General features: G+C 37.0%; 1 protein-coding gene, 1 long non-coding RNA gene, 1 other non-coding gene and 2 pseudogenes across 4 annotated transcripts in view; 1 reads left to right on the top strand and 4 right to left on the bottom strand.

The window, feature by feature from the left end:
- The first annotated feature begins 381 nt into the window (after positions 1–381).
- Positions 382–26,687, top strand: part of PPP4R3A (protein phosphatase 4 regulatory subunit 3A) — a 37,051-nt gene continuing 10,745 nt past the window's right edge. Inside the window, exons 1-10 of one of the 2 annotated variants that reach the window (XM_011373150.1) lie at positions 382–1,349; positions 12,205–12,260; positions 15,499–15,597; positions 19,091–19,708; positions 22,218–22,295; positions 22,378–22,494; positions 22,927–23,043; positions 24,874–25,005; positions 25,107–25,209; positions 26,418–26,576. In XM_011373150.1, the coding sequence (XP_011371452.1) occupies positions 1,208–1,349; positions 12,205–12,260; positions 15,499–15,597; positions 19,091–19,708; positions 22,218–22,295; positions 22,378–22,494; positions 22,927–23,043; positions 24,874–25,005; positions 25,107–25,209; positions 26,418–26,576 (1,621 nt within the window). In that variant the 5' untranslated portion in view covers positions 382–1,207. Of the gene's footprint in view, positions 1,350–12,204; positions 12,261–15,498; positions 15,598–19,090; positions 19,709–22,217; positions 22,296–22,377; positions 22,495–22,926; positions 23,083–24,873; positions 25,006–25,106; positions 25,210–26,417; positions 26,577–26,687 lie in introns of both variants that reach the window. The other variant, XM_011373149.1, reaches the window with a different exon arrangement.
- On the bottom strand, positions 6,522–6,640 carry LOC111747381 (annotated as a pseudogene).
- Positions 10,854–10,972, bottom strand: LOC111747383. Its single transcript, XR_002783512.1, has one exon. It is a non-coding gene; the product is annotated as a 5S ribosomal RNA (ribosomal RNA).
- LOC111747380 lies at positions 14,291–14,408 on the bottom strand (annotated as a pseudogene).
- The window catches only part of LOC111747359, a 28,742-nt gene continuing 22,097 nt past the window's right edge, over positions 20,043–26,687 (bottom strand). Inside the window, exon 3 of the long non-coding RNA XR_002783508.1 lies at positions 20,043–20,889. This is a non-coding gene — a long non-coding RNA (uncharacterized LOC111747359). The remainder of the gene's footprint in view (positions 20,890–26,687) is intronic.

Raw genomic sequence — 26,687 nt, 5'->3', positions numbered from 1 at the left:
AGGAGAACCGCCTAAAGTCAGCGAGGCTCCGGAGCCCGCAGAACTCCGCGCTCTGGGTGCTCAGCAGCAACGGCGGCCCGGAGGGGACACTCGTGGTGGAGGGCGAGCCGCGGGAGAGCCCCAGGCTGAAGTGGCCCGGCGGCTGGACGAGTGAGCCACGCGGGCAGGCACCTGGCCGACTCAGCGCCCGAGACACCAAGCGCACGGCGGGCAGAGAGCAGGCCCGCACGCCCGGCGGAGGCGGGCTCCACGCCACTTCCGAGTCCCTGAGCTGGGCTGATGACGAACACAGGGCGCGACGGACGCACACACCGCCCAGCGCTCATACGACGGTGCGTGCAGGGAGCGCGAGGGAGCCCCGGGCCGTCACCGGCGCGACCAGCGTTCCGCCTCCTCCGCACCCTGCGCTCCCGCCACCTCGGCAACTCCGCGCCTTTCTCCCGCCTCGATCCGAGGCCTTCGACGCAGCGAGGCTCCCGGCCTCGCTCCTGTCTCTTTAAATGGTGGGGCCAAAGGGCCGCCCCTGCAGCTGCTGCCTGGGTGGCCCCGCGCGCCGCTATTGAGGGGTGAACCAAGATGGCGGCGGCTTTGGCTCTGTGAGGAAGACGGAAGAGGCGGCGGCAGCGGCGGAGGAAAGGGACTGCCGATAGCTAGGAGCGCTTGGCGCCTGGGGGCTCTCGGAGCCTTCAGCGCAGTGGTAGCCCCTGCAGCACGAGCAGGCGCCTGTTGGCGTCGGACATTTGAAGCAGAGGAGCTGAGCGGAGCCACCGGCGGCGGTGGCAGGGCCAGGTATAAGGAAGGAAAACATGGCGGCTGCGGCCTGAGGAGGCGGTGGCGGCGCGGGAAGCGGCTTCGCGGAGATCATGGCGGAGGCAGGAGCCAGGGCAGTGGCCCGCGCCCTGAGTTCCTAACGCGGCGGGGCAGAAGGCTGCTGAGCGCTGCGCGCCCCGCTCCGGGCGGCCAGGCTCCCCGGGCCCGGACAATAGCGCCGAGGCACGGGAGGCGAGGCGAGGAGAGGAGGGGGCCCAGCGCCTGGGCCCGGGAGCGGGCCATGCGGGCGGCAGCGCGGCCCCGCGGCGGCCAGCGGCGGCAGTGAAGCCGGGGAGCCCTCGGCTTGCGGGCGTCTCCTGCCTCGGCTCCCGCCTCCCCTGGGCCCCCTTCCTGGGCGACTCCTGCGGGGCCTGTGCCCCGGCCCCTGGGCGGCACGATGACTGACACCCGGCGGCGGGTGAAGGTTTACACGCTCAACGAGGACCGGCAGTGGGACGACCGAGGCACCGGGCATGTGTCGTCCGGCTACGTGGAGCGGCTGAAGGGCATGTCCCTGCTCGTCCGGGCCGAGAGCGACGGTAAGCGCACGCCTTCTCGGCGGGGACCGAGGGGGCGGCTGCCGCCTCGAGGGAGGGCGGGCCACGGCCACCCAGGTCCTCCCGGAGAGCTGTCGAAATGTTTTCTTTCTCCGAGTGCCTAGTGGCACTTGCGAGTACAAGTGGAGACAGGCACGTTTGGGCCGTGTCGCCCGGGAGTGTGGCGAGGTCGGAGACCTGGGATCGGGAGCCGGGACCGCTGTTCTTTTGCACTAGCGTGACCTTGAAGCCACTGATTAATCCGGTCTGCTGCCTTAGTTCACCCATCTGTAAAGCAGGCGTGAAACTTTAAGAAAGTTCTTCGCTGTTTTACTCTTTGGAGAACATTTCTCTGTGCTTTTCTTCTTAACAACAACAACAACAACAAAATTCCTGCTACATCTTTTCGATCCTGTCGCAGGTTGCCAACACTGGTTCGTGGTTCTGGCCACTCCGCACTCGGCAGAGAAAATGCTTCTTTGCTGTGAGAAGATAGATTTGTGTTCCCCAGCGTTAGTTGTCTTTTTCATTAGAGATGCAGAATTTTGCGTGTGGTTTCATTGCGTAAACGTCTTTCAAGTTTGGAGTCATTTTATGAGAGCTTTTTTGATTGCTTAAGTGTATATCCGTAATTTGGTTCAGTTAACAGGTGATATCCGTAATTTGGTTCAGTTAACAGGTGGGGAAAAGTTGGCAGATATCTTTAAAACAGTTCGAATCTGCCCTGATGCCTGCGCTTCACATACTTGGAAACTGCCCTCAAGGTTCAAAGACCAAGTTGTTTGGAAATAAGTTTCACATTGTTAAAGACTTACTCTCTTTAGGGACTGCCACTCCCCTCCCTCCCCATACGGTGAATTTAACTGAAAGAAAATGTTCACTTCAGGTAAAATTATTTTCAGATTGCTTCTTCTGCATTTGAAAACTTGTCTTGTTACATTAGTTATAATTTTAGAGTAGCCGTTTCAGTTTATTAGGATTGTATTTGATCTATGTCTGAACTGTGACAAACTCATTTCAGAGAATTTTAATTGGACTCTACCCAGAATTCCAACTCCATGAAAAACAAATAAGACCCACCCGTGTGTAATTGAAGGCTCTAGGAGCATTCATTTTCAATTTAATTTGAAAAATGGTAATTTGGAGTATGTTGCCCACAGGTATCTTACTTAACATGGCTCCCCAAAATAAAACTGAAGAAAAATTATATCCTTTTGGAGGCATTTAAAGGGTTTTGAATATATCGGGAATATTTTTCTGAGGCCTATTTGCCTCTTAAAATATAAGTTTGAATGTGAAGTGTTAGTGTGCTTTTGTATATGGTTGTCACAACTACTCTAACTTCTACATCTTTGGATGCTTGGGAAAGTATGGGCTTTGTAGGTTCAGTTAACGTCTTTTGAGATGAAAACGTGTACATTTGAGATCAATTCTTGGAAATCATAATAATTTGAAATAAGGCATATAACCTTCACATTATGTGTTTACTTGGACTCATGCAGTCTTTTTAAAGTATTTTTAAGCATTATATTAGGGAATCATACTCTCTATAACATAATATAGGAACCTGTTTTTTCCCCTCTATTTTTATTTTTACCTTTTTAGAAATAATCTCTAACCTCCCTCTTTTCCCTTTGGAAGGTTTGGGGCCCCGCAGTAAGGCAAGTTGAGTGGCTGAAACAAAATGGATTTAATTTTTATATAATAAGGAGAGAGAAAATTAACTGATATGTCCTCATTAAATTTAAGTTATAAGGAAAACTTACTACAAAGAGTGGGCTTAGACAATTCTACAATACTTATGAAATATTGTAAATAATCTTTAGTTTGATGAGTAACATTTTTTTTAAACAGGGAAACTCCAAATAGGAATAATAATCAGAATTTATTGAGTGCCTGTTATGTGCCAGAGACTCTTTACTTGCGTCCTCTGGTGCAGATACTATTATTAGCCATATTTTACAAATGGGGCCATATTTTACTGAAGCTCAGAGAGGCTAAATAACACAGCTTGGCTAAGAAGCGAGGTCAGTGTTCAAACTGGGTTTCATTGAACTGGATTTGATTGAGATCTCTAGCTTATGGCTTGAAACTAGTATTATCAGTTATTAATTACTGTTTACAGTGTGTCTTAAATTCCCAAATTGCTGTCTAGTTGCATTTGCTACTTTATATAGATTCAAGGTTTATCTCAGAAAAGGAAATCAATTTGTAGCCTAAAGATACTTACAGTTTTTCCCCAAGCCACATGTGAAAGTTTTTGTATTGACTGCGAGTTTGGGTTATCCGTTATTGTGTGCTTCCCCCATTTCTCCAGTATAAGATAATTGAGAATTTTCTTTTTTTATGAGCAAAATAGAAAGTATTTTTGATTTTCTATAAAATGAGTCATTTCTCTTAGAGTTGCTTATCCACTTACCTGAAAATCAGGAATGCAATTTCCGAATGGAAGCACTTGTGGCCTCTCTGTTACAGGGCACATCTGTCTGGGTAAGTATGCTCTTTCCCCTGAAGCTGAGTGGCTTGGCAAATCTGTATCCCACTTGCCTTGGAGGACATAGATGTCCTACGAAGCTACTGAGCCCATTTTCTGGATTGCATCCTTATTCAGTAGGTTCCTGCAGGCAAAATATGTTGTAGGAACTTTTTCTTTTTTTTTCCCCCTCAGTGAAGATAGGTTACCTTATTTCTCGGGCTTTTTGTACCTGTAAAGTTCTATCTTTTAATAATGATTACTTAGTATTTTTCTTTTTTCACCTTTTGCTGTGCCTCTTAACTTGCTGAAGAAGATAATCTCATCACTTACTGGTTCTCTCACTTTCTGTTCAAATCATTTCTACTCTTCTGTGTTATGCGTTTTACCACCTCAACCTGCCAAATTTTAGAATTGATAAAGAAATTGGAATTTCTCCACACACTAAAGGATGTCTTTGAACACAAAATCACATCCATGCTCTTTACTCTGGATTACTTGCCAAGCATCAAGAATAATGTTCTTATTTTGGGGTTTAACCTTAAGTTTTATAAAGTATATTTTACATTTCAAATAGTTTTATCTATTATCTGACTTGACTATTTCAGAGTTAAAAAGGTTAAATTCTCACTGTTATTTGAGGCATGAAGAAATCAAGACATGGGAAGTGTTTTGGTTAGGGTAGCACTGCTAGCTCATGGTAAGAACTGGAATCCTGTGCTTCTGCCTCTAGATAGAACCTTGTAGGTAGATCTGTCTCTACCCCTACTATAATTAGAAAAGGAGGTCAGAACACTTTGGGTGGGAAAGTCTTCTTTGTTTTGTTTTGGATGCTCTGGTGAGAGAAATGAACAGATATCATCAGCATTTTTTTTATTGCTATTATAAATCAGTAAGTAATATAGAATCTTGCATACAGGAAGCATTCTAGATTTAGCTACCAAGAAGCCTCAGTGTTAGTACTGAAATATTTCATTTGAAAAAATGATTTAAAATTTTTTTTTTCTTAGGTAGACCTACTTTGTAGAAAATTAATAGACTTAGGGTAACCAAACCCTTATATATCATCTGTTGCATGTGATAACTGAACGTTTGAAGGCCATCAGCTACAATGGATATAGACGAAGGGGCTACAGTGTTAACTAATTTTTCCCCCTAAAATAAACTTCTAGTTTTTAAATTCTATGTGTAATCTGTGGACTACAAAAATCAAGAGGGAGAGACTTGGAACACAGACCTGCTGTAGGTTTAAAGTATGCACTAGTCTACTATCTAAATGAGATTTTGGACTTCCATTAACTGATTTTGATGGTGTTTTCTTCCTACTAGTGATGCATAGTACCCTACCCTGAGCTTTGATCATCGATAAGAACAATATACCGGAGAAACCTAGAGGTTGAACTGCTTACTCAGGAGTGACAGCTGGAGCTGTTCATTCTGAAATCCTTAAGTGTTTATCCAAATTTAAGCTAAGGCCTTAACCCCAAACCAGATATTCCCATGCTACCTGAATCGGATTGGTTGGTCGATACTGAAAGTAGAACCACAGAAGATAGAGAAGAAATTCTTTATATCTCATTTCTCTAGTGAAAGGGGAGATCTTCTAAACAAGTGAATTTTCCAGCTAAATAAAACTGTACCAGGTTAAAAATCTCAATAGTTTTAATGGAATGTTTCCTAAGCATGTTTTTCTTAAGCAGTATAATGAACCTGTGTTGGTTAACCTTTCATTTTTAATGTATTTCTGGGTCACTGTTATCAGTTTTTCTACTATTCAACAAAACAGTGGTGCCAGCAAAATGATATTCTGTTCATGCCTTAAAAAAAAAAGTATTCAGTGCTGGTTATGTACTAGATAATGAGATAGGCACTTTATATAAATATTCAGTTAATACAGCAACCCTATGAGGTATTATTTTTTTCTAACTGTAAGTCTTGGTGTATTGATTGGGTAGTTTAGTTTCGTGGTCTTTTCGTACACCCAGCCAGAAATCTAGATATTTTTTTTTAAATATATAATCTTTCCATTTGAAAATATTTGCATGAATTCATTGTATGAATGTTTGTTAGACTAGCAATCAAACAAGCTGTCTGGATCCAAGCTGATTTAAACTTTTTGAATGATGCTGTAGTCTGCATTACCAACAGCCTTCACCCCACTCTCTGGAGGTGTTTGTTTTGATAGGGTGCGTTGAGGGTTGGCAACAGGATACCAGAAAAGCTCTTCACCTTTCATTTTACAAGAGGAACCAAGATGTCATGAAGCAGAGAAGGAACATTTTTAATGACCTAATTATTCATACTAGTAATCGTACTTTTTGTTTTATTATTACTTTTTCTCATTATCAGTGTTTGACAGCATCTAACTGCAGTTGTCTTGGTGATATTCTGAGTGGCATTTCCTCTCCTATGCTATTGTTTCCCTATTTCCTCAGCATACAGACCTCTTTTTTGTCAGTATATTTGGGACATCTATTTGTGTCAGGATACACACATCTATCTCATTTAAAAGTTGCATAGTATTCCACTATATGTTTAATTCATACAGTACACTGTTATTGGCATAGAGTAGCATTTCTCAAACTTTTTTCCTTAGGATATCTTTTTTTTTTTTTCTAGGCGAGGCAACCCTTGGTTGACCTCACAGATTGCAAGGACCTTGTAAATTTACAGTACCTTATTTTTTTATTTCTTATTTTTAACGCTTATAGCACCTGGTCTTCCTATGTGGTCTCTCATCTAAGTACTAACCAGGCCTGACCCTGCTTAGCTTCCGAGATCAGACAGGACTGGGCTTGTTCAGGGTGGCATGGCTGTAGACCCCTTAGGATATCTTTATCATCTTAAAATTGAGGATCCCTAAAAGCTTTTGTTTATGTGGGTTGTATCTATCAGTATTTACCATAATAGAAATTAAAACTAAGACTTTAAAAAAGCTTTTCTCAAATAAGAAATTTAATGAGAAGAGTGTCATTTTACATTTTTACAAATCTCTTAAATACATGGCTTAATTTTTTTTTTTTTTAAGGAAGGTTCTCATCTACATTCTTTCTGTTGTAATATCACAGTATGGACATTGTAAGAAAAATAAGAGTGAAAAATGCAAGTAACCTCTTAGTAATATGAACATAGTTTTGATTTTCTATACCCCTTGAGGTCCCCACACAAACAGCTGGCATAGAGATTATTTCTAGTTTTTTACCATTACAAACATTGCTGACGACATCTTTATTCACATACTTTGCACTTTCGTGAGGATGTAAAATAATTTTGTAGAATTGTTGGACTAAAGAGTAGTATGTGTTTAAAAGCTTGATAGATAAAGATAAATGACCCTCCAGAAAAGTTTGGCAGATTTTCCGTCTTGGTAATGGTAAATGAGAATTAAGGATCCTCTTTTATTTTTTTGAAGATGTGCATGTGCAAATATGGACTTGGAGACTTATCAGAACATCTTTGGAGTGGACTCTGACAAGCATTTACTGTGCGGTAGTTGTACTCTTTAGTTCACCTGAGGATGGTTGATTTTGCTCGTGGTCTGAGTGATAGATTCTGCAATGACATTTAATTACGTGTATTGATGCATTCCTCTTATAGCCTGATCGCTTTCTTGATTTTCCTTTGTGTCTTTATATTGTCTTCTTCATTGAGGTTAGAAGTGGGAATGTCTTTCTCAGGTCTTAATATTGGAGTTTGCGGTGCAGGCTTGTCTTGTGACAGTGTCTTTCTCAAATGTGTGAGGGGGTGGTGTCACTGGGAGGGTGAGAGTGAGTTCCTCTTTTTCATCGGAGAGGATGAATGTGTTTCTCAAATAAGTTGGGGTGGGGGCTGTCTTACATATGTGCTTCAGTTATTAAGATATACTGGACCTACTCGTTATCAAAAGCATGTATACTCCTTAATGAGAGAACCTTTTCCACCTCTCTTAACGTTGCTTAAGATCTCTTACTAAGGATCAACTTCTTGATTTCTCCTGTTGTCTCTGCTACCATGATAAATGCCTCTCACCTACAGCTGAACTCTATATCCACATCCATACCCATGTATTACTAGAATGGAATTACTGTTCCCAGTACTATAGCTATAGGAACTGATAAAAATTAATTTGTTAGAGGGAAGGATTGTGTTAATGCATATTAATACTCAGCTAGATATTTTTCAGTTGATTGAAGTTGATCCATAACTTAATCCAATAGAAACTAGGATATGGGGGTGAGGAACCTAATAGACTAGAAATGTGTCTTTTCATTATTATCTTACTTAGCCCCCAAACTAAAAGGACGTTTGCCATGTTCAGTCCTCTACAACAGAGATTCCCAACTTTTTTGGCACCAGGGACCAGTGCTCCTACGAGAATCTAATGCCTGATGATCTGAGGTGGACCCGAGGCGGTGATGCTAGTGTTGGGGAGCAGCTGCAAATACAGATCAAGCTTTGCTCGCCCACCTCTCACCTCCTGCTGTGTGGCCCAGTCCTAAGAGGCCATGGACCAGTACTGGTCCTTGGCCTGGGGTTTGGGGACCCCTGCTCTACAACCTCTAATGATCTCTTAGGGAAAATAGTATTTGGAGACCGGGGCTGGATTTCCTAAAGTGGTATCTTAGACCAAAGCCATGGATATGGCTAAAATGGGTTTCAGGAAAGATGCTTTCCCAGAACATCTTAAGGTGGCCCCCCCAAAATAGGATAAATTTGCCAACACCAGAAGCTTCGAGTATGTACTTATTGTTTTAGCCAGGGCTTTGGGAGGGAACACTTCAGGCTTTCGACTTGTGATTTTTTCCTTTGCAATTACCCTGACCTTGTAACACTGCTGAGAGTTTTGAAGCAAATGCAAAAGGAACTGGTTCTTAAAAATAATAGTTATACCACTACCAGTTTTATGTTTTGTTTTAGCAGCTGCGCAGTCAGATGTGTGTTTCTTGAAAGCACAACTTGAAGTGGTAATTCCAACCCCTGTGCCATGCGTTGTTTATCCCTTTTTTAAACTTAAAAACAAAACAAAACTAGAAGTATAATATGTACATCAAAAAAGTACATAAATGATCAGTGTTTAGCTTGATGAATTTTCACAAAATAACAGAGATGACGAAACAATATAACCAGCACCCTGGAAGCCTGTTTCATGTCCTTTCTCAGTCATTCTCTCCCTTTCTCCTCTTCCCTCCCCACCAACCGCTAAGACCCTAAAAACACAACCTAACTTCTAACACCACAGATTAGTTTTTGCCAGTTTTTGAACTTTATGTAAATGGAATTATATGGTGTATCCTTTTGTCTGAGGCAGCTTTCATTCATGCTTCTAAGATTCATATGTGTTGTTGCATTCACACGTTTGGTTCATTCATTACCATTGCTATGTGATATTCCGTTATGAGTATTTGCACTTTAATTTTGAACTTTTTTTCCTCTCTAAATCATGTACCTTTAGCAATAACTATCCATTCACTCCCCCTTCCTGCCAGCCCTAAACAACCCCTAATCTACTGATCTTTCTCCAAATTTGCTTACTCTGAATATTTCATATAAATGCAGTCATATAATATGTGGTCTTTTGTAACTGGCTTCTTTACAAGGTTCATGCATGATTCAGAACTTCATTTGTTTTTATAGCTGAATACGATTTCATTTTATTTGTCCATTCATCAGTTTTTGGACATTTGGATTTTCACTTTCTTGCTATTAGGAATAATGCTGCTACAAACATACAGGTAGACATACTTATGTGGACATATGTTTTCATTTCTCTTGGGTATATACCTAGGAGTGGACTTGTTGATAACTTTTTGAGGAACTGCCAAACCGTTTTCCAAAGTGGATGCCTTTTTATCTACCCATAAACAAAATATATGAGGGTTCCAATTTCTTCATATGGTTGTCAACACTTGTTTTTGTCCATCTTTGTAGGCATCCTAGCTGGTGTGAAATAGTATCTTAATTGTGGTTTTGATTTGTATTTTCCTAATGACTAATGATGTTGAGCATCTTTTCATGCTTACTGTCCATTTCCGTGTCTTCTTTGGAGAAATGTCTATTCAGATCCATTGCTCATTTTTAAATTGAATTGTCTTTATTATTGAGTTGTAAGAGTTCTGGATACCAGTTCCTCATCATATATATGATTTCTAAATAATTTCTCCCATTCTGTGGGGTTGTCTTTTCACATATCTTGATGGTCTTTATACACAGAAGTTTCTAATTTAGATCATGTCCAGTTACTTATCAGTGATGTCCAATATTTTCTTTTGGGTAGGTTGTGCTTTTGTGTCATTTAACTTTCAAAGAGGCATTACTTAGTTTGGCTTTATGACACTAGACTTCTTGCATCTTCTGAAATTTGTTGTAAAGTATTCCATTTGATTTGTTTCCTATGTAGTTTTCTAGGGATAGATTGTTTTTGAGGACATGCTATATTTTAAAGTAGGTTTTTTGGAATATATTTTCTCATAGAAACCATGTTTTGAGTGTAGTTATATGCCACGACTCATCTTTAAAAAGCAAGTTTAGTCCATAATCTACCTGATACATACTCTGTGATTTAATTGGGAAACAACAGAATGCAATTTTTTGTCCTAGTAGTTAAAACAATGAAAGAATACTTACAAAGATAATTGGAGACTTTTAATACTTTTAAGAGATTCTAGACATTGAGTTCATTTGCTGCTGCTTTTTCTTATGAATGTATCACTATGACAATTCTTAATAATTACCAAAATAAAAATCCAATAATTGTGCATATAAAAAATTGAAGGAGCAGTGAAAAATTATTTTGATTATTTTAGCAAAAGTTAGAAAAAGAGGATTAAACAGAGTTTCCTCTAGAATGTGGGAGTGTTTATCTGAACCTCATCCAAAAATAGTAAAAAGAAAAGAGCCTAAAGAAATGGAGTTTGGGGGTTACAGGTGGGAAAACTATGGAGACTGTTTACTTATATTTATTTTTTTAGGCGGGGCAACCCTTGGTTGACCTCACAGATTGCAAGGACCTTGTCGACTTACAATCCCTTATTATTATTATTTTTTAAAATTTTTTACACCTATAGCACCTGGTCTTCCTAGGTGGTCTCCCATCCAAGTACTAACCAGGCCTGACCCTGCTTAGCTTCCGAGATCAGATGGGATCGGGCTTGTTCAGGGTGGCATGGCCATAGACAATAGGCAGTTTAGTTACCTTAAGCATAGAAAGGAAAGTAGACAGATTTGGGGTTGAGCTGTTCACCTGTGCTAGACATAGTGGGAACATTTGAGTGAATTGGGAAGCTGTCTAGGTACATAGGGTGTTTGCAAATTAAGTCATCACAACTTGGTAAATACTGGTATTTTACTATATTCAATATCACAGCACTGTTATGAGCACATAGTAGTAAATGGTCAGCAAATCACTAATATGGGACAGTATCATAAAATTCACAAACAATTTTTAACATAAAAGCAAGTTAATTAAATCTGGAAATGTTAAGAATACCCTTTTCCCAACTGTGTAGCCACTATCTGGAATGGGTAAAGCAGCTGTTAAGTATTATATGAGAAGAAATGAAAGCTTAGAATGAAAGACAGGTGTGGAGAAACCAGCTTCTTAAGCATTTTAGGCCAGAATTTAGATTAGTGTATTGGGGGATAAACTGGAACTGGTTGAGGGGAGAGATGTAAGTTGAGTCTTAAATTTTGCTTTGTCACAAAGCAGTACTTGTTTTCTAAATACCATGAGTCTTATGATACTGCCAGGGAGGAGAAAATACCAGAATGTGCAAATTAACTTAACTATGAGAAATAAATTATTTGAAGAGTGGTAATTCCTGTATTAAGAAACAAATATGAATGGTAATTCCTGTATTAAGAAACAAAGAAGAGTGGTAATTCCTGTATTAAGAGTGGTAATTCCTGTATTAAGAAACAAATATGAATCTTTCTGAAGGTGAAGCATAATTTGAGGATGTACTTGGGCTATGGTTCATATCCTTGATGTTTTCAAACTTTTGTAAATTCTCATTTCCAGTCTTGAGAGAGAGATCAGCATATCGGCATTTTTTAGAATATGTCTCTAAGTAATACTGTATATCAGAGATTTAAACCCAGACCCTCTGGTATCACTCTGTACTGTTTCACTACCGTGTGCTGCCCATAAATTGTTAGATTTCTGTTACCATCCAGTACTCACTCCAGATGATCATGTCTGTCTTGTTTACAGTAAATATGTATAAAGCCAGCCTTTCTTGGGTTACAAGTTATTATATTTAAACTTGTATTTTTTAAAAATAATGTTTTAACTGAAGTTATATGTGCATCAAATGTTCAGAAAAGGAACTATGTGTATATGTAAGGAATATATGATTTTGCTGCTTTGCACTTACATAATGGAATATCTTTTCTTTTTCTGTTTCGTAGGCTCTCTACTTTTAGAGTCCAAAATAAATCCTAACACTGCATACCAGAAACAACAGGTAAAAATTTGAAGATGTTTTATTTTATCTTGCATATTGTCTTCTCAGTTCGATTAAATGAAAATTTACCCTCTGATTCCTTACAATGAAAATTTCAAAACAGATTACAACATACTTTGCCTGTCTAGTTCTAAAATGTGATTTCTACCAACCTCTGTAGTATATAAAGCAGTCATTTTTAATTTAAAAAATTTTGATCTGAGGTAAGCTAAGTTTATGTTCCAGATATTCTAGCAACTGAGTCTTAATTTCCAGAAGTTAAAACTAAAACAGTTTCTACCTAAAGGAAAAAAAAGTGGCCACTGATGTAATAATCAGCTACTAACACAAATAAATAGAAGCTCCTTCCTTTGCTGTTGCAGATGCTAGTGCAGAACAAATATTTGTATCCCTATACAGCAACTCAGTGTAGATAAGAATCTGATTTTTTTACATAGCCCAAAGAGAACATTATAATGATATTGCAGTTTTAAGGCAACTTTCAATTTGAGTATGCTCTCTCTTGGATCCTTCCGATGTGCAAGAGATACTTGAAAGCAGATCTTTCACTTACTACTTACTAGCGCTATCAGCAGATGGTATATATTCAGCGCGCGCGCACACACAGATATACTGAAAGCTCTACAAAGCCAGTGAAATCAGTATCAGTCCCCTCATTGCCCTGAAGGTGCAGAGATGAAATAATTTAAAGAACACATTAACAATCATATATTACTTTGTAAATATATGCATGTATTTACATATCATAAAATGCTTTGCTTCATCGACACTAAAATATTACTAGAAAGAAGCATTGGCTTTGTTTTGCACATTAGGCAATGTTTAAAGATTGTGACTTGCTTGAGGTCACATAGATAGTACATAGAAAAGCTGATATTAACTCCTAACTAAATCTATTTCATGGTGATTAATTTGTCCAAAAACATTGGTACAATATGAAATATTTTCCTGATAGTTTAATGGTCTGTTAACACTGCTGCATTTAGTGTTCTTAAGAAAACTTTTAAGTTTGATTGGAATGGTTGGATGTTTTATACTTAAACATTTGGCTTTGATGTTTTATACTTAAATACATAAATTTATGTTTCAAGGTTTCAGTCAGTGGAATAGTAAAAAGCACATCCTAAGAAAAAGATCAAGTCTGTTTTGAGGATGAATGAACACAAATCTATGTCTTAACCTTTTGGTTATTGGATAATAAATAAGCAAAGCTCTTCAAGGAAAACAAAACACGTTGTAAAAAATTTTCTGACTTCTAAATTTGTCAGATGTGTGATTAAGAGCCTATGAATAGCTGTGCCCTGATTTAAGCCTCCAAATGATTCTGAATATACATTGTAACAGGGCAGTAGCTTACAGTTAACATTAGATATACCTTATTACTAATGTGATATTGGTTTTAGGCTTGTTCCAATAGGATCATATTACCACCAATTTTCATAACTGTTTATTATACCCATTTTTAAAACAAAAAACTGAGGCTCAGGAGGTTACCCATGTTGAGCTTACAATGTTTATGTAAATTATTTTGAGCCTGAACAGATATTTGATCACTGTGGAACAGATTGCCTCCTTGGGGTCTATGATCTCTAGAATTCTGAAGATAGTAAAAAGGGATCTTTGAGCTCTTTTTTAAAATTCTGAATAAGATTGTAGATTTCCCCTATTAGTAATGCTGCATAGCCTGAGCAAATGATCATTTATATACTTCTGGCTGGCATCACTTTAGTTCTGTGAGAGACTATTGGTCTCATGATGGACAGTTATATACTTGACTGAAAAGAGTTAATATGCAATTTAGCAGACAAATTTTTAAACATGGGATCCATTTGAATATAGTAAGAGGTGTCTTTGATAGTGAAAAGTATTAGAAACTGCCATAGAAGAAACATAGGTCCTTTTAAGGTACCTTAAAGATACATATATATAGTTTTTAGGTGAGGCAACCCTTGGTTGACCTCATAGATTGCAAGGACCTTGCCAGCTTACAATCTCTTATTTATTTATTTATTTAAAAAAAATTTTTTTTGCACCTACAGCAAGGACTTACTAGGTGGTCTCCCATCCAAGTACTGACCAGGCCCGACCCTGCTTAGCTTCCGAGATCAGACGGGATCGGGCTTGTTCAGGGATGGCATGGCTGTAGACCTAGGTACCTTAAAGATAATCTAGTCATGTTTCCTCTTCCGTATAGGCACTTTTTTATCACCATGATAGGATATTCAGCCAGCCTTTGCTTGTTTCCTTTCAGTTACTTTTTGGTCAGATTGCGTTATTTTTTCTTTATATTGTACTCAAATCCATCTAACTCTGACTTCTAATTCTTTTCTTTAGACCACCTTGAAAAAATGCTACATGATAGCTGTTATCTTAGGCTTCTTTTTTAAAAATGTAACTCCCTAGTGCCATTAACCATTTCATGTAGATGATTCATAGACCTCTCGATGAGGGCCCTTTTTTTTGAAACGGTTGATTGCTATGAAACAGTGTACATTTGAAAAGATACCTAGACCTTATAAGTATTTTTATTATACCATCATATTGTAGAATACACATTATTTTGTACTACAGGGTATATAAAATAGTATTGTAAGTGTAGTGTCTTGCTGAGATTACATGCTAATAAAAACTGTTAAACTGTTTATTAAAAATTAAAAGAATAACATTAAAACAATAAAGTGAATAGGAGTAAAGGGGTGGTAGGTGATAGGAGCATCTTGCTTCTTGAACCACCACACTGGTGAAAGTTAAAAACCTCTGTCTAAATAAATGCTCACATATTACAAATTTAGCCAGTAATTTCAAGGGCTTCGTGAGCCCTTTGGGCCCCAGATAAAGAACACTTGATGTTGACAGGAGGAGGAGGAGCTAGGTTTATTAATCCCATCCTCCTAACATGCCCTATGTATTTATTAAATGCTCTTTCTCTTTAGGCATAAAATATAACTTGATGTGCAAGCACAGGATTGATATAACATTTACTTTGTATCTTTTGGTATATTTAGATGGTGTGTCATTTTGTAGTGGTTTTCATATATTGGTTAAAATTCTCTTTAAAGAAACACAATTTTCATTTTGTAGATTGGATAAAGTGAGATGTAAAAAGGCATTGGTAATTACCACTATTAATGTTGCAAAAAGTAAAGAGTACTGTTCTCCATTCCTTGTTGCTCATTTGCCTTATACTTTGAATAGCCGTGATAATATATGTTAATCATTCAGACTTTTTTCTCTCAAGGATACTTTGATTGTGTGGTCGGAAGCAGAAAATTATGACTTGGCTCTTAGCTTTCAAGAAAAAGCTGGATGTGATGAAATTTGGGAGAAAATATGTCAGGTAATTTTAAAAATTAGAAAATCAACATGTTCTTTAAGTATTTCGTTTTTTGCTGTGCTTTTAGCTAATGCCCTATGTTTTAAATAAATAGGCAGACATTTCATATAAATCTGTTAAATTCAGTGTTTTCTGTGAAAAAGCTCAATTTGTAGGAAAGTGCAGTTATTGACATTTTACTATGCATGCCAGAGTTTTCTATCCAGCTGCCTTGGAGAGCTCCTCCATGAGTGCTCACTCACATCTCAGATTTAATAGTCCAACACCAAATATAATCTCACTTAGACCTGACCTATTCATTCTCCCATCTTCCTCCCCTCAGTAAATGCCATCCAGTTGCTGAAACCAGAAACTTGTGAGTTGTGTGGATTCCTTCACCCCTAATACCCATTCAGTCCCTCAGTTATAAATCTTAAATCCATTCACTTATCATTTTCACTATCATGGTTTACCAAGCCACCATCATTTCTTGCCCGGTTTATTGTTTTTATCTTGATTGGTCTTCCCAAATCCATACTACAGCTAGAGTGATCTTTTTTGAAATGCAAATCTGAATATAGCACCCTTTGTTCAGTAACTTCTTGTAGCTCTTGACTGTTTCTTCGGCCTCACCTTACATGTTCTCAGTTGATTCTGAATTTCCTGGTGACTCTAGTACCTTAGTCTAGTGACATAATTTCCACGGTCTTTTGTGAATACGCATTTTATGTAGTCTAATGGCTTAAGCCATTGGTTCTTGTTATGTACTCATTTAGACCATTGTTTCCTAAGCACAATTGCTCTATTTCCACATTTATTTCAGCTGAAACTCTTCAGCAGATTCCTTAATTCCTTGTTTCTCAAAGTGTGGTCCTTAGACCAGCAGCACAAACATGACCTGGGAGCTAATAGAAATGCAAATTATCAGACCCCTATCCCAGATCTACTGAATCAAAAACTCTGTGAGTAGCTACCAATAATTACATTTTAATGAGGTCTTTAGGTCAGGTTTTCTCTGTAAAGGGTAAAACCTAAAGTAAATAAAGGGTAAAACCTAATAGTAAACATTTTAGGCTTTGTGGGCCAGTATAACTCCTATTCAGCTCTGCTGCTTCAGTGCAAAAATAGCCATAGATAATAAATGGGAGTGGTTCTCTTCATGTAAAGTATAATTTATAAACACAGGTGGTGGGCTAGGTTTGGCTGTAGTTTGTCAACCTCTGCTTTAGTCAGTTCTGATCCACCCTGAAATTTGAGAGCCACTGCTTTAATAGAAGCTACAGTGTTCTTGAGGCACAGTTTTTCCTTACCGAATTTATTTCTGCTATGTATTCTACTCAGCTGTTTTTCATAACCTGCCTGTCAGACTGTCCCTTCCTTCTGTTAATATGTGAATGCCTTCGTGCTTGTTCTTTACTTTCTGTCCCATACAAGCGTTTTTATAGCATATTCCTCTAGATTTTGTCTTTTGAAGTTCTCCCATGAAAAGAGATGAAATTTATGAGCTCAGGGTATGCTAAAATTATTAGCATCCATCATTCAGACAAGTTTTGTTCTTCACTGTTTTGGACAGCCGCCCTCTGGATACAGTCTTCTATTAGGCCAGTATCTAACTCAGACCTCAGTCTGTTACTGTCATACCTGGCGCTTCTCTAACGTAACTGTCTTTTACTTTTCCTTAGTCTGTAATACCATAAATTTTTTAGTCATCTTCACTTGGGGCACAGGTAACCCACTGGCTATTTTATTTTCTTTTGTGATCTTTTCTTCCACCTTTTACATAGTTTATGTTCAGTATTTCATTTCTCAGTCACCCTCTTATGATCCTATCTGTACTTCTCAATCATTATTTCTAGATTCTGGCTTATTCTAGGGAATTGAGTATATTTTGCTCTCTGAGATCTTATATGTTTCTCAATTTTGTGACCCCATTCACTATTTTTTGATCTAGAAACCATTTTATAGTACACTCTTTGATTGCAGTTATATCTGGGTGCATCTTTTTCCTTTTGGTATTTATCATGGCCTTCATATTCTTTCTTCATATCTGTCCAGACTGACTTCTAAGATTTATCCTTCTCTTAATGAAAGCTCTCTCTTTTAGCTTAGTTTGCCTTTCTTTCATTTCCATCCTTCCGTTGCCCCTGTTCTGAAAGTAAAGCTGAAACATATTTGTCAAATATTACAATTTCACCTTGATTTCCTGAGTATATCAGGTTTGAAGAGTATCCTAAATACAGTCCTTTTTGATTACCTTAACCATCATATTTGCAAATTAGCTTAAGATAGCATTTTCATTATAATGAGGGCTCTTGTCCCTTTTCATTTTTTAATCAAATGCTACCATTTTTCTAAAAAGCCATTGCTTGAGTATTAGGAATCTAAAGTTATAATGAGAGCTTATGTAATTAACAAATCCAAAGCCAACTTGAGACTGTGCCAGGTACAAGCTATAAATGTGTGGTGCTGCCCAGTGGGTTAAGGTCACCTTGCAACATACTTCAAAACATATTCCAGGCCTTCCCTTCTAGTATCCATCAACAGTATTTCTTAACTATGCTAAGCAATTTAAATTTCTTGGTCATTTCAAATGAGGTCTAATTTTTCTATACTTTTACCATTCAATTTGGCCTACTGGGGCTACTTTAGTGGCAGTGTCTTGAATTATAGGGCCAAAAAAGCAAAACTTCTGTTTTTTTTATAGTTAGAGCTCTTACACTGACAAAGTTGGGATTTTATTTCAAACTCTAGGACTTCTGGGAGATCACGAAAGCTACAGGTTTGGGTGTGTAGGCAGGAAAACTTTTCCATGGTTTGGCTACCTAACTTTGAGCAGATACTCTTGGGGGATAGCTCTACTACATATAGGTTGCAGTTATTTTTTGTGTGGGTGCACTTGTTTCCCACCCACCCAGTTTTTCTTAATCATATTTTTGGGCTACTAACCAGCATTTATAGCAAATCAGTGACCCACTTTGGTCCAAAACCAGTTTGTACATGCTCTTTGGCCCTTGATTTCTAGAATTAACATTTAAGTATTGTCTTTGTTGCTTATAATTATATGTATTTTGTACGATATTTGAAATTTTGTTAAAGTTTGATAGCTATCTTGGAGGACAATGCTATGAATGTTTCTGAGACTTGCTATGGGAAGAGGGCCATGGGTAGATGATGTGAGTGGATGTTTTAGCATGAGTCCTCTACACTGAGGGTCTGCAGGGCACTCTTTCTTCACAGTTTAGCCTATCCCAAAACATTTTGTTGCTGGTAAACCTTGCACTTTAGGAGGCTCATCCCATCTCTTAAGTTTGAATTTTCCTTCCTTAAAATTGAAAGTATATATTATTTGTAGAAATGCAACTCAGAAAAGTAGGAAGTTGGGTTGAATTTGAAGGAAAGTCTTAAACTTAAAAATTATCATTATAATTTTCTTATAACATTTCTTGTATTCACGTAAGAATATCACTTAGATTTGCTTGACTGTACTGTGTCAGTTATCATAAATCTGATTTAATAGGTTCAAGGAAAGGATCCTTCAGTGGACATCACTCAGGACCTTGTAGATGAATCTGAAGAGGAGCGTTTTGATGATATGTCATCGCCAGGTTTAGAATTGCCATCTTGTGAATTAAGTCGCCTTGAGGAAATTGCAGAACTTGTGGCATCGTCTTTACCTTCCCCCCTGCGTCGTGAAAAACTTGCACTAGCACTGGAAAATGAGGGTTATATTAAAAAGCTCCTAGAGCTTTTTCATGTTTGTGAAGATTTGGAAAATATTGAAGGACTGCACCACTTGTATGAAATTATCAAAGGCATCTTCCTCTTGAATCGAACTGCTCTTTTTGAAGTTATGTTCTCTGAGGAATGTATAATGGATGTCATTGGATGCTTAGAATATGATCCTGCTTTATCACAACCACGAAAACACAGGGAATTTTTAACAAAAACAGCCAAATTTAAAGAAGTGATTCCCATATCAGACCCTGAGCTGAAACAAAAAATCCATCAGACATACAGAGTCCAATATATACAAGATATGGTTCTGCCTACCCCTTCAGTCTTTGAAGAAAATATGTTATCAACACTTCACTCTTTCATCTTTTTCAATAAGGTAGAAATTGTTGGTATGTTACAGGTGAGTTCGATCATTCTTTTTTCCTTTAAAAGGTACCTACTTGATTAATACCATTTAAAATGTTAATTGTTTTTAGCAGAAATAATTTTCTGTCCTCTTTAAATACCTAAATTTTTTTTTTTACAGAATGCCCAGTCTGTCAGGTTTGGTGTTTTAGGGTGCTTGCATTAGAATTGCCTAGGCTACAATTTCCTGGATTCTGCACAAAATACAGAATATAAATCTCTGAGCTGGCCAGTAATCTCCAAAGTCAGAGAACCTCTCAGTATATTTTCCCATCATGTGTGAATTAGTCTATTGTAACTGAAAAAGAAGTTTGCATAGTGCAAAGATTTGTGAGTTGCATACCTTCCATGTTTTTTTTCCTTTGATGCGTATGTTGTAAGAATAACAAATGTGTGATATGACTTGAAAAATATTATATAAAGCTTTACCTCAGATCTACAAACAAAATAATTATTTTGAAACCTGGATTTGTTAAATAAAGGAGGCAAATGTCAAAAGAGCTGCTTGGAAGCACATGTTAAAAATAAAGCAGTGAGTTTAATTTTTCATGTCTGTTCCTTTTTAGAAAATTGCTGTATTTTCAGTGCCCTTGGCCTTTGTCACCCTTAAAAAAATGACTTCTTGAACACACAATACAATATACATATGACATTATTGAATTGTACACTTGAAACCTATTTAATTTTATTAAACAATGTCGCCCCAATAATTTTAAAATGACTTCAAATAGAAAAGTCAATTTTACCAAAACTGCTTTCCTGGAACTGGTAATAATTCCAGTTCATGTTGACTAATTTAACATGTTTTCCATTCATTTAAGACAGACATGTAAGCAAATAACATAGGCAATACAGTCTGGTAAGTACAATAATAATCTTCCACACAGTATATTATTATTGATGATAGAGGAAGGAGAAGGGTTTTGGAACCAATTTCCATTTGTTCTTTGATTTGATAAGGAACTAGTTTTCGCCAGCTACCTAGTCTAGTAGAGCCTCTGTTCTGGTCGTTTTGATTCCTAGTTTCCTTGGACATTCCTGAGTGCTACTGTTCCTTTAGCTCCATGTGCTTTTGTTATGTGGTGATTTGTTACCTCTATGTTTTCTTCGTCTTTATACCTATAAAATGCCAGTTTTACTCTTGAAGTATGAATGATTTCAAGTTGTTAAGTTGTGCTGTGAAGAAAGGAAAATTTTACAAAATATTTGATAAAAAGTGATTGAAGTATAATTTAAAGCAGATTTTTACCCACCTTATGTACAATCTTATCCCTTTCATTGGCTACTGTCTACCTAATACTGTTAAACAGTCGTATTCTCTCTATTTCTATACTCCAAATGCAGCAGTACAGAGAATCTTTTTTAATCATTTGATTTCCATTTGGTGTGGGATACATTATATCTGGGATGCATTTTGAAACTGGATGCCATTTGAGGTATGGCCTATTTGTACATTTTAGATAAAGTGGGAATAACAAAACTATCTTAGTATCACATAAAATGTTTCTTGAGCACCTACAACAGGGAATATGGAGTTAATAATCTAATAGGAGATTATATACACACAGAAACATAACATACACGTGTAGAGGTGTGTATGTATATATTTAGACTTGGGTATGTCTAGGGCTGAAGTAGTGTTGAATGTACTTCTAGCTGAGGTGGTATGGAGTTAAAATATAACAGCATCTTAAAAATAGTGATGGAAAAATTGAACAGGCATTCAGGAAGACTTTACTGCCTGCTAACTATGGTTGGGCTTTGTGTAAATTTTTAATTTGTGTCAACTATAAAATGAGGTAAGATGACATCTGAGGTTCTTTCCAAGTTCTACACTCTGACTTATTTACCCGGGTTAATATCCTATGAGAATGTCTTTTGAATCCTTTAAAAATAATTTAATACATATTAAACTATTAGTGTATATGGCTATCTTCAAATAATAGATGTTTCTTTGAAAATTGAATTTAACTTTTGTTAGAAAATGGAATAATTTTCTGTGTCTTTAAAACGTGAAGTTCGTTCCACCTTCACTTTTATCTTCATTTGAGAGGTTATAGAGCTGCTAAAGTTAAGGTTATGAAATGCTGTGAAAACCAGGGGTCTGTAAACTATGGCTCATACCTGTTCTCGTAAATGAAGTTTTATTTGAACACAGCCACATTCATTTACATACTGTCTATGACTGCTTCTTACTGTAACAACAGAGCTGAGTAGTTGTGGTAGGGACCATACGGCCTGCAAATATTTACACTGTGGCCCTTAAAACAGGCTTAGGAAATAGAGCCTTGCCAAAATATAAAGAACAATCTTTCTGTAATTGTCAGTTTACCCTTTAATAGTTTGGTTTCCTTCTCTTTTAAAAAAAAACATCATCAATACCATTTTTCCTTTTTCTAGTTAACTGCAATTTATATCTTCTATTATAGCATCTTAAAATTATTATACTCTTACATTTGTATTACACTCTTACAATTTGCATAATTTATCCTTTGATTTCATAGGAAGATGAAAAATTTCTCACAGATTTGTTTGCACAACTAACAGATGAAGCAACAGATGAGGAAAAAAGACAGGAATTGGTAAGAAATTTGATATTAAAAAAGGACATGAAGCTAAAACTACAAACTTTCTATAGTCACTTAACCATTTTCCTATTTTCAGGTTAACTTTTTAAAAGAATTTTGTGCGTTTTCCCAAACGCTGCAACCTCAAAACAGAGATGCATTTTTCAAGACTTTGTCAAACATGGGCATATTACCAGCTTTAGAAGTCATCCTTGTAAGTTTGTTTCTCCTTACTTAATTACCATTATATTTTTAATCTACCAAAAATGATATATTTTTGTTACATGCAGGTATTTGATTACAGCCAGCATTTAATATTAGCTGTATATTACAAAGTTAAAAAACTATAAAATTCTAGGATTAAAGTTCTTACACAGTACTGAAAAAGTACTCAGGAATTTTCCATGTTTTTAAAACTAATTTGCAATTTTGCAGCCTGTTGACATGTTAAAGTAGAAGAGTAAACAGGAACAAAAGAAAGCATATCTTTATCTCTGTAACAGTGGTTTTTACATGCAGCAGAATTTCCTTGACCTCTTTTTTATAATTGCAGTGTTTTCTTAAAATTTGTTAGGTTTTAGATTTATGTAGCTGTAAGTTCCATATTTTTATAATTATAGGAGAAATAAGTGCTTTTTATCTGCAGGGCATGGATGATACACAGGTGCGAAGTGCTGCTACTGATATATTCTCATACTTGGTTGAATATAATCCATCCATGGTACGAGAGTTTGTCATGCAGGAGGCACAACAGAATGATGATGTAAGTAAGAAGTTAACAGAGCAAAAAATAACCAACAAGGTAAATATTATTTGCACTAACAGTAAGTATATATACATGGGGAGCTATAACTGTGTTTCTTTTAGTTAAGGTTTAAATAGTTAATATTTGGGAAAAGTGTAGCCATGATATCAAATGGCTTATCCTTCCCCTAACTTGGCTCCTGTCTCAGTTTTAAAGTATATCTTCAGCTATTTTATTAGTGCTCAACTTAAATTCCTTTTTAAGTTTTTGAGGTCAAGTTTCTTAATTCTGAAGTTAACTTACTATATTGTCTGGTTTAAATCATTCAGCCAATAAGTTGTTCTGTATGTGGAATTATGAATAATTGCCTTAGGAAAACAGTGACTTTGCCAGGGATTCTCAAAATCAAGAATGAAGAAATGAAACACAGTCTCTTGGATAGTATTTAGGTGCTTTCTTTACTACCTAACCATAGGGAACAAGCTGTTGTCTTGATCACAGACACACAGATACCAATTTTAAAGTAAGTGAGAGAATATATCCTGCTAATGGGAAGGGCACTCCCAGAGTTTATGGTGGTACATGGCATATGTGATGGCCCAAATGTGTGTGCTGTTTTATTTTAGATAATTAAAGCAATGATTGATTTTTCCCCTATAAAATCTTGGAAGTAATTTTTTACTTAATAATAAACTAAGATATTCTTCCCTCAACTCCTCATGGGATGTGGGGAAAATATATCCTCTTAGGCTATAATTCTTTTTTTTTTCATATTTTTACAAAATGAGAAAATACTTTTTTAAAAAAAGTAGTGCGCTGTGATGTCAAAATGAAGTGGAATGCCTAGTAACATCTATATTTAAAGTTTTGTTGTTTTTTTTTTAATGGGAGTGTCAGAATAGATGTAGAAGACTACCAGTCTGAACTGTCGAATATTATGTCATGTTTTTCTTGAAAACCAAAATATCTGTATTATTAAAAGTAAAGGTTATTCTTGTTGGCCCTGTAACCTGATAGTTGAACATACACTGATGAACTTGACTCACATTCAGTAGGTCTCTTGATTCCCAGTCCTTATCATTGTTTCTTTATACTGTCTGCATTTTCTTTCTTTCCATCCTATCATTGCATATATTGGCAGGAGCAAGGATTTTCTTATTGAATCCCTCTCATGTTTTATTTATTCCTTGGGCAAGGAACACCAGTCATAGTAGAGCCTTAGGAAAACTAGCACTTAGTTTTCTATGACATTTGGAATCTCTACAATACATTTGTTCTTGTGTGCATCCTCTAAATACTGTAATCTCGTTTTTCCCAATTTCTGACATTCAGGTACCAACTAATTTTTTCTTAAATTTACTTTAAATGGAAACTTTCTATCATTTCCATGAATGGAGAAGAGATATAGATATCATTTACCATAAATAGGAGGAGAAGGAATCTATAAAAATGCAGTGAAAGTATAACAGTGTTACAAATTCTAGCTAAATATTTTTACTATTAAAGCTGTGAACCTTAGAAGACCCATCAGTTTTCTTCAGGAGGGATATTTTGTTATCAAGAGGTGTAAAGATCTGTTAGCACCAACCTTAAACTGTTTTTGTTTTAATCAGAAGGATTTAAAGATAACAAAAAGAAATTTTCTTTTCAGTACTGTTAAGTGTAATGTACCTGTACCACACTTCAAGGAAACACTGCCATGTATCTTATTGAAGAAGTCAGTCAATCATTTCATTTGGTTTGTAACAAGATAGCTAGAGTGAGGTATAATGCTATAGTATGTCATAGAATGTGTTTTTTCCATCCTCTCCCGTAATAAGTGATCTTTATTTGTATTTTTCTCACCAGGATATTTTGCTCATCAACCTCATTATAGAACATATGATTTGTGATACAGACCCTGAACTTGGAGGAGCGGTCCAACTTATGGGCCTGCTTCGAACTTTAGTTGACCCAGAGAACATGTTAGCTACTGCCAATGTAAGCCATAGGCATTCTTCTCTTTATCATACTAGTATATTGTTTATTGCTGGTAGGAACCGACGCACTTAAAGTTCATGGAACTATTTTTGATTCCTTAGAAAACAGAAAAGACTGAATTTCTGGGTTTCTTCTACAAACACTGTATGCATGTCCTCACTGCTCCTTTATTGGCAAATACAACAGAAGACAAACCTAGCAAAGGTAAGATAATGCAGGTTGGTAGTTAACTTCTTTGTTCTTGAACTCTGAAACTCAAAGTTGGTGTCAACATAGAGATCTAAGGCTAATTTTAAAAGAGGTGTTCAAAGTAAAATTTCTTTAAAGTGTTATAATCAGAGATAACAGAAAGGTAAAAAATAAAAAGATTAATTGTTGCTTTAGAATTTTAAGTTTTTTTGTTAAAGCAGTATTTATATTTAGTTTATATTTACATCAGTGAAAGAAATAGAAGTAGCTATGAAAAAAATTTATTTGTACTCCAGATGTGTAGTAGAGAACAGCTGTGCTCAATATTAAGCTATTTTTATTTGCATTAAGGATTATTCCTATGTTTTGATTATTTCTGCATTTTACTGCTTTAGCTTATGTGTTTAATTTAGAAAATAGCTTTAAGGTCTTCATTGGGAAATCCTTTATTGAAGTTTTGAGAATATATTATTTTGTCATAAGAATTACCAGTATTTTTGACACCACCTAGAAAATAAATGTTAAATTTACCTTTTTTTGTAACTAGAAGCAAGTGTTGGATACATGATATTCATTTTTCCTATCTACTGTATTCATACTAGGTAAACGTTGAGGCTCCTTTCCAAACCACATGTTCAATTCAAACATTTTATTGGGAACCCATTTCATGGAAGGCACTGTGCTATAAGCTTTGGGGTCTTAATGGGGTAATTGAGAAATGTGAGTAAAATACTTCCAGAGGTTTGCCGCCTGGTGAGGAAGATAAGCCAGTAATTATAATTGAGTGTGGACTCATTATGTGTAGTAAAGGAGGCACAAAACACACTGGAATCTTAGGAGCTGAGAGATTAATTCCACCAGAGACCAGATGGTGTCTGGCAGGACCGCTTATGCTATATGTACACCTGTCGAGGGATGTGTTAAGACATGATAGAGCAGTCTTCCACTTTGGAATACAGCAGATCTAATAATGTATCCCATCTCTGCCTTACTAACTTCTCAGACTTGGTCTTGTGAAACTAATTCCTTACAGAGTTGTTTTAAATAAAGAAAAGTGTAAAGCATCATTCTTGACACATGGTAGACATTCAAATAAATATTAAGTTTCCTTTTCCTTTAAAATATTTGGGTTCATAGAAAGGACTTTACTTGATGGGCATTGGAATTTTACATTTGAGGAGGAAAAGAATATTAACCATCAATATAATTGTGTTTTGTTTTAGATGATTTTCAGACTGCCCAGTTGTTAGCACTTGTATTGGAGTTGTTAACGTTCTGTGTGGAGCACCATACCTATCACATAAAGAACTACATTATTAATAAGGACATCCTCCGGAGAGTGCTAGTTCTCATGGCCTCAAAGCATGCTTTCTTGGCATTATGTAAGTGTTGCTTCTGGTAGAAGTATGTATTACTACATGTTACCATTTTGTTGGTATCTTTAGGTTTCATTGAGAAGAAAAGATCACAGACTTAGGTCAGGACGATCTAGG

The sequence above is a fragment of the Pteropus vampyrus genome, unplaced genomic scaffold (assembly GCF_000151845.1).
Source record: "Pteropus vampyrus isolate Shadow unplaced genomic scaffold, Pvam_2.0 Scaffold219, whole genome shotgun sequence".
Taxonomy (NCBI): domain Eukaryota; kingdom Metazoa; phylum Chordata; class Mammalia; order Chiroptera; family Pteropodidae; genus Pteropus; species Pteropus vampyrus.
Note: the sequence above shows the minus strand (reverse complement) of the source record. Positions and strands in the feature narration are given on the sequence as shown.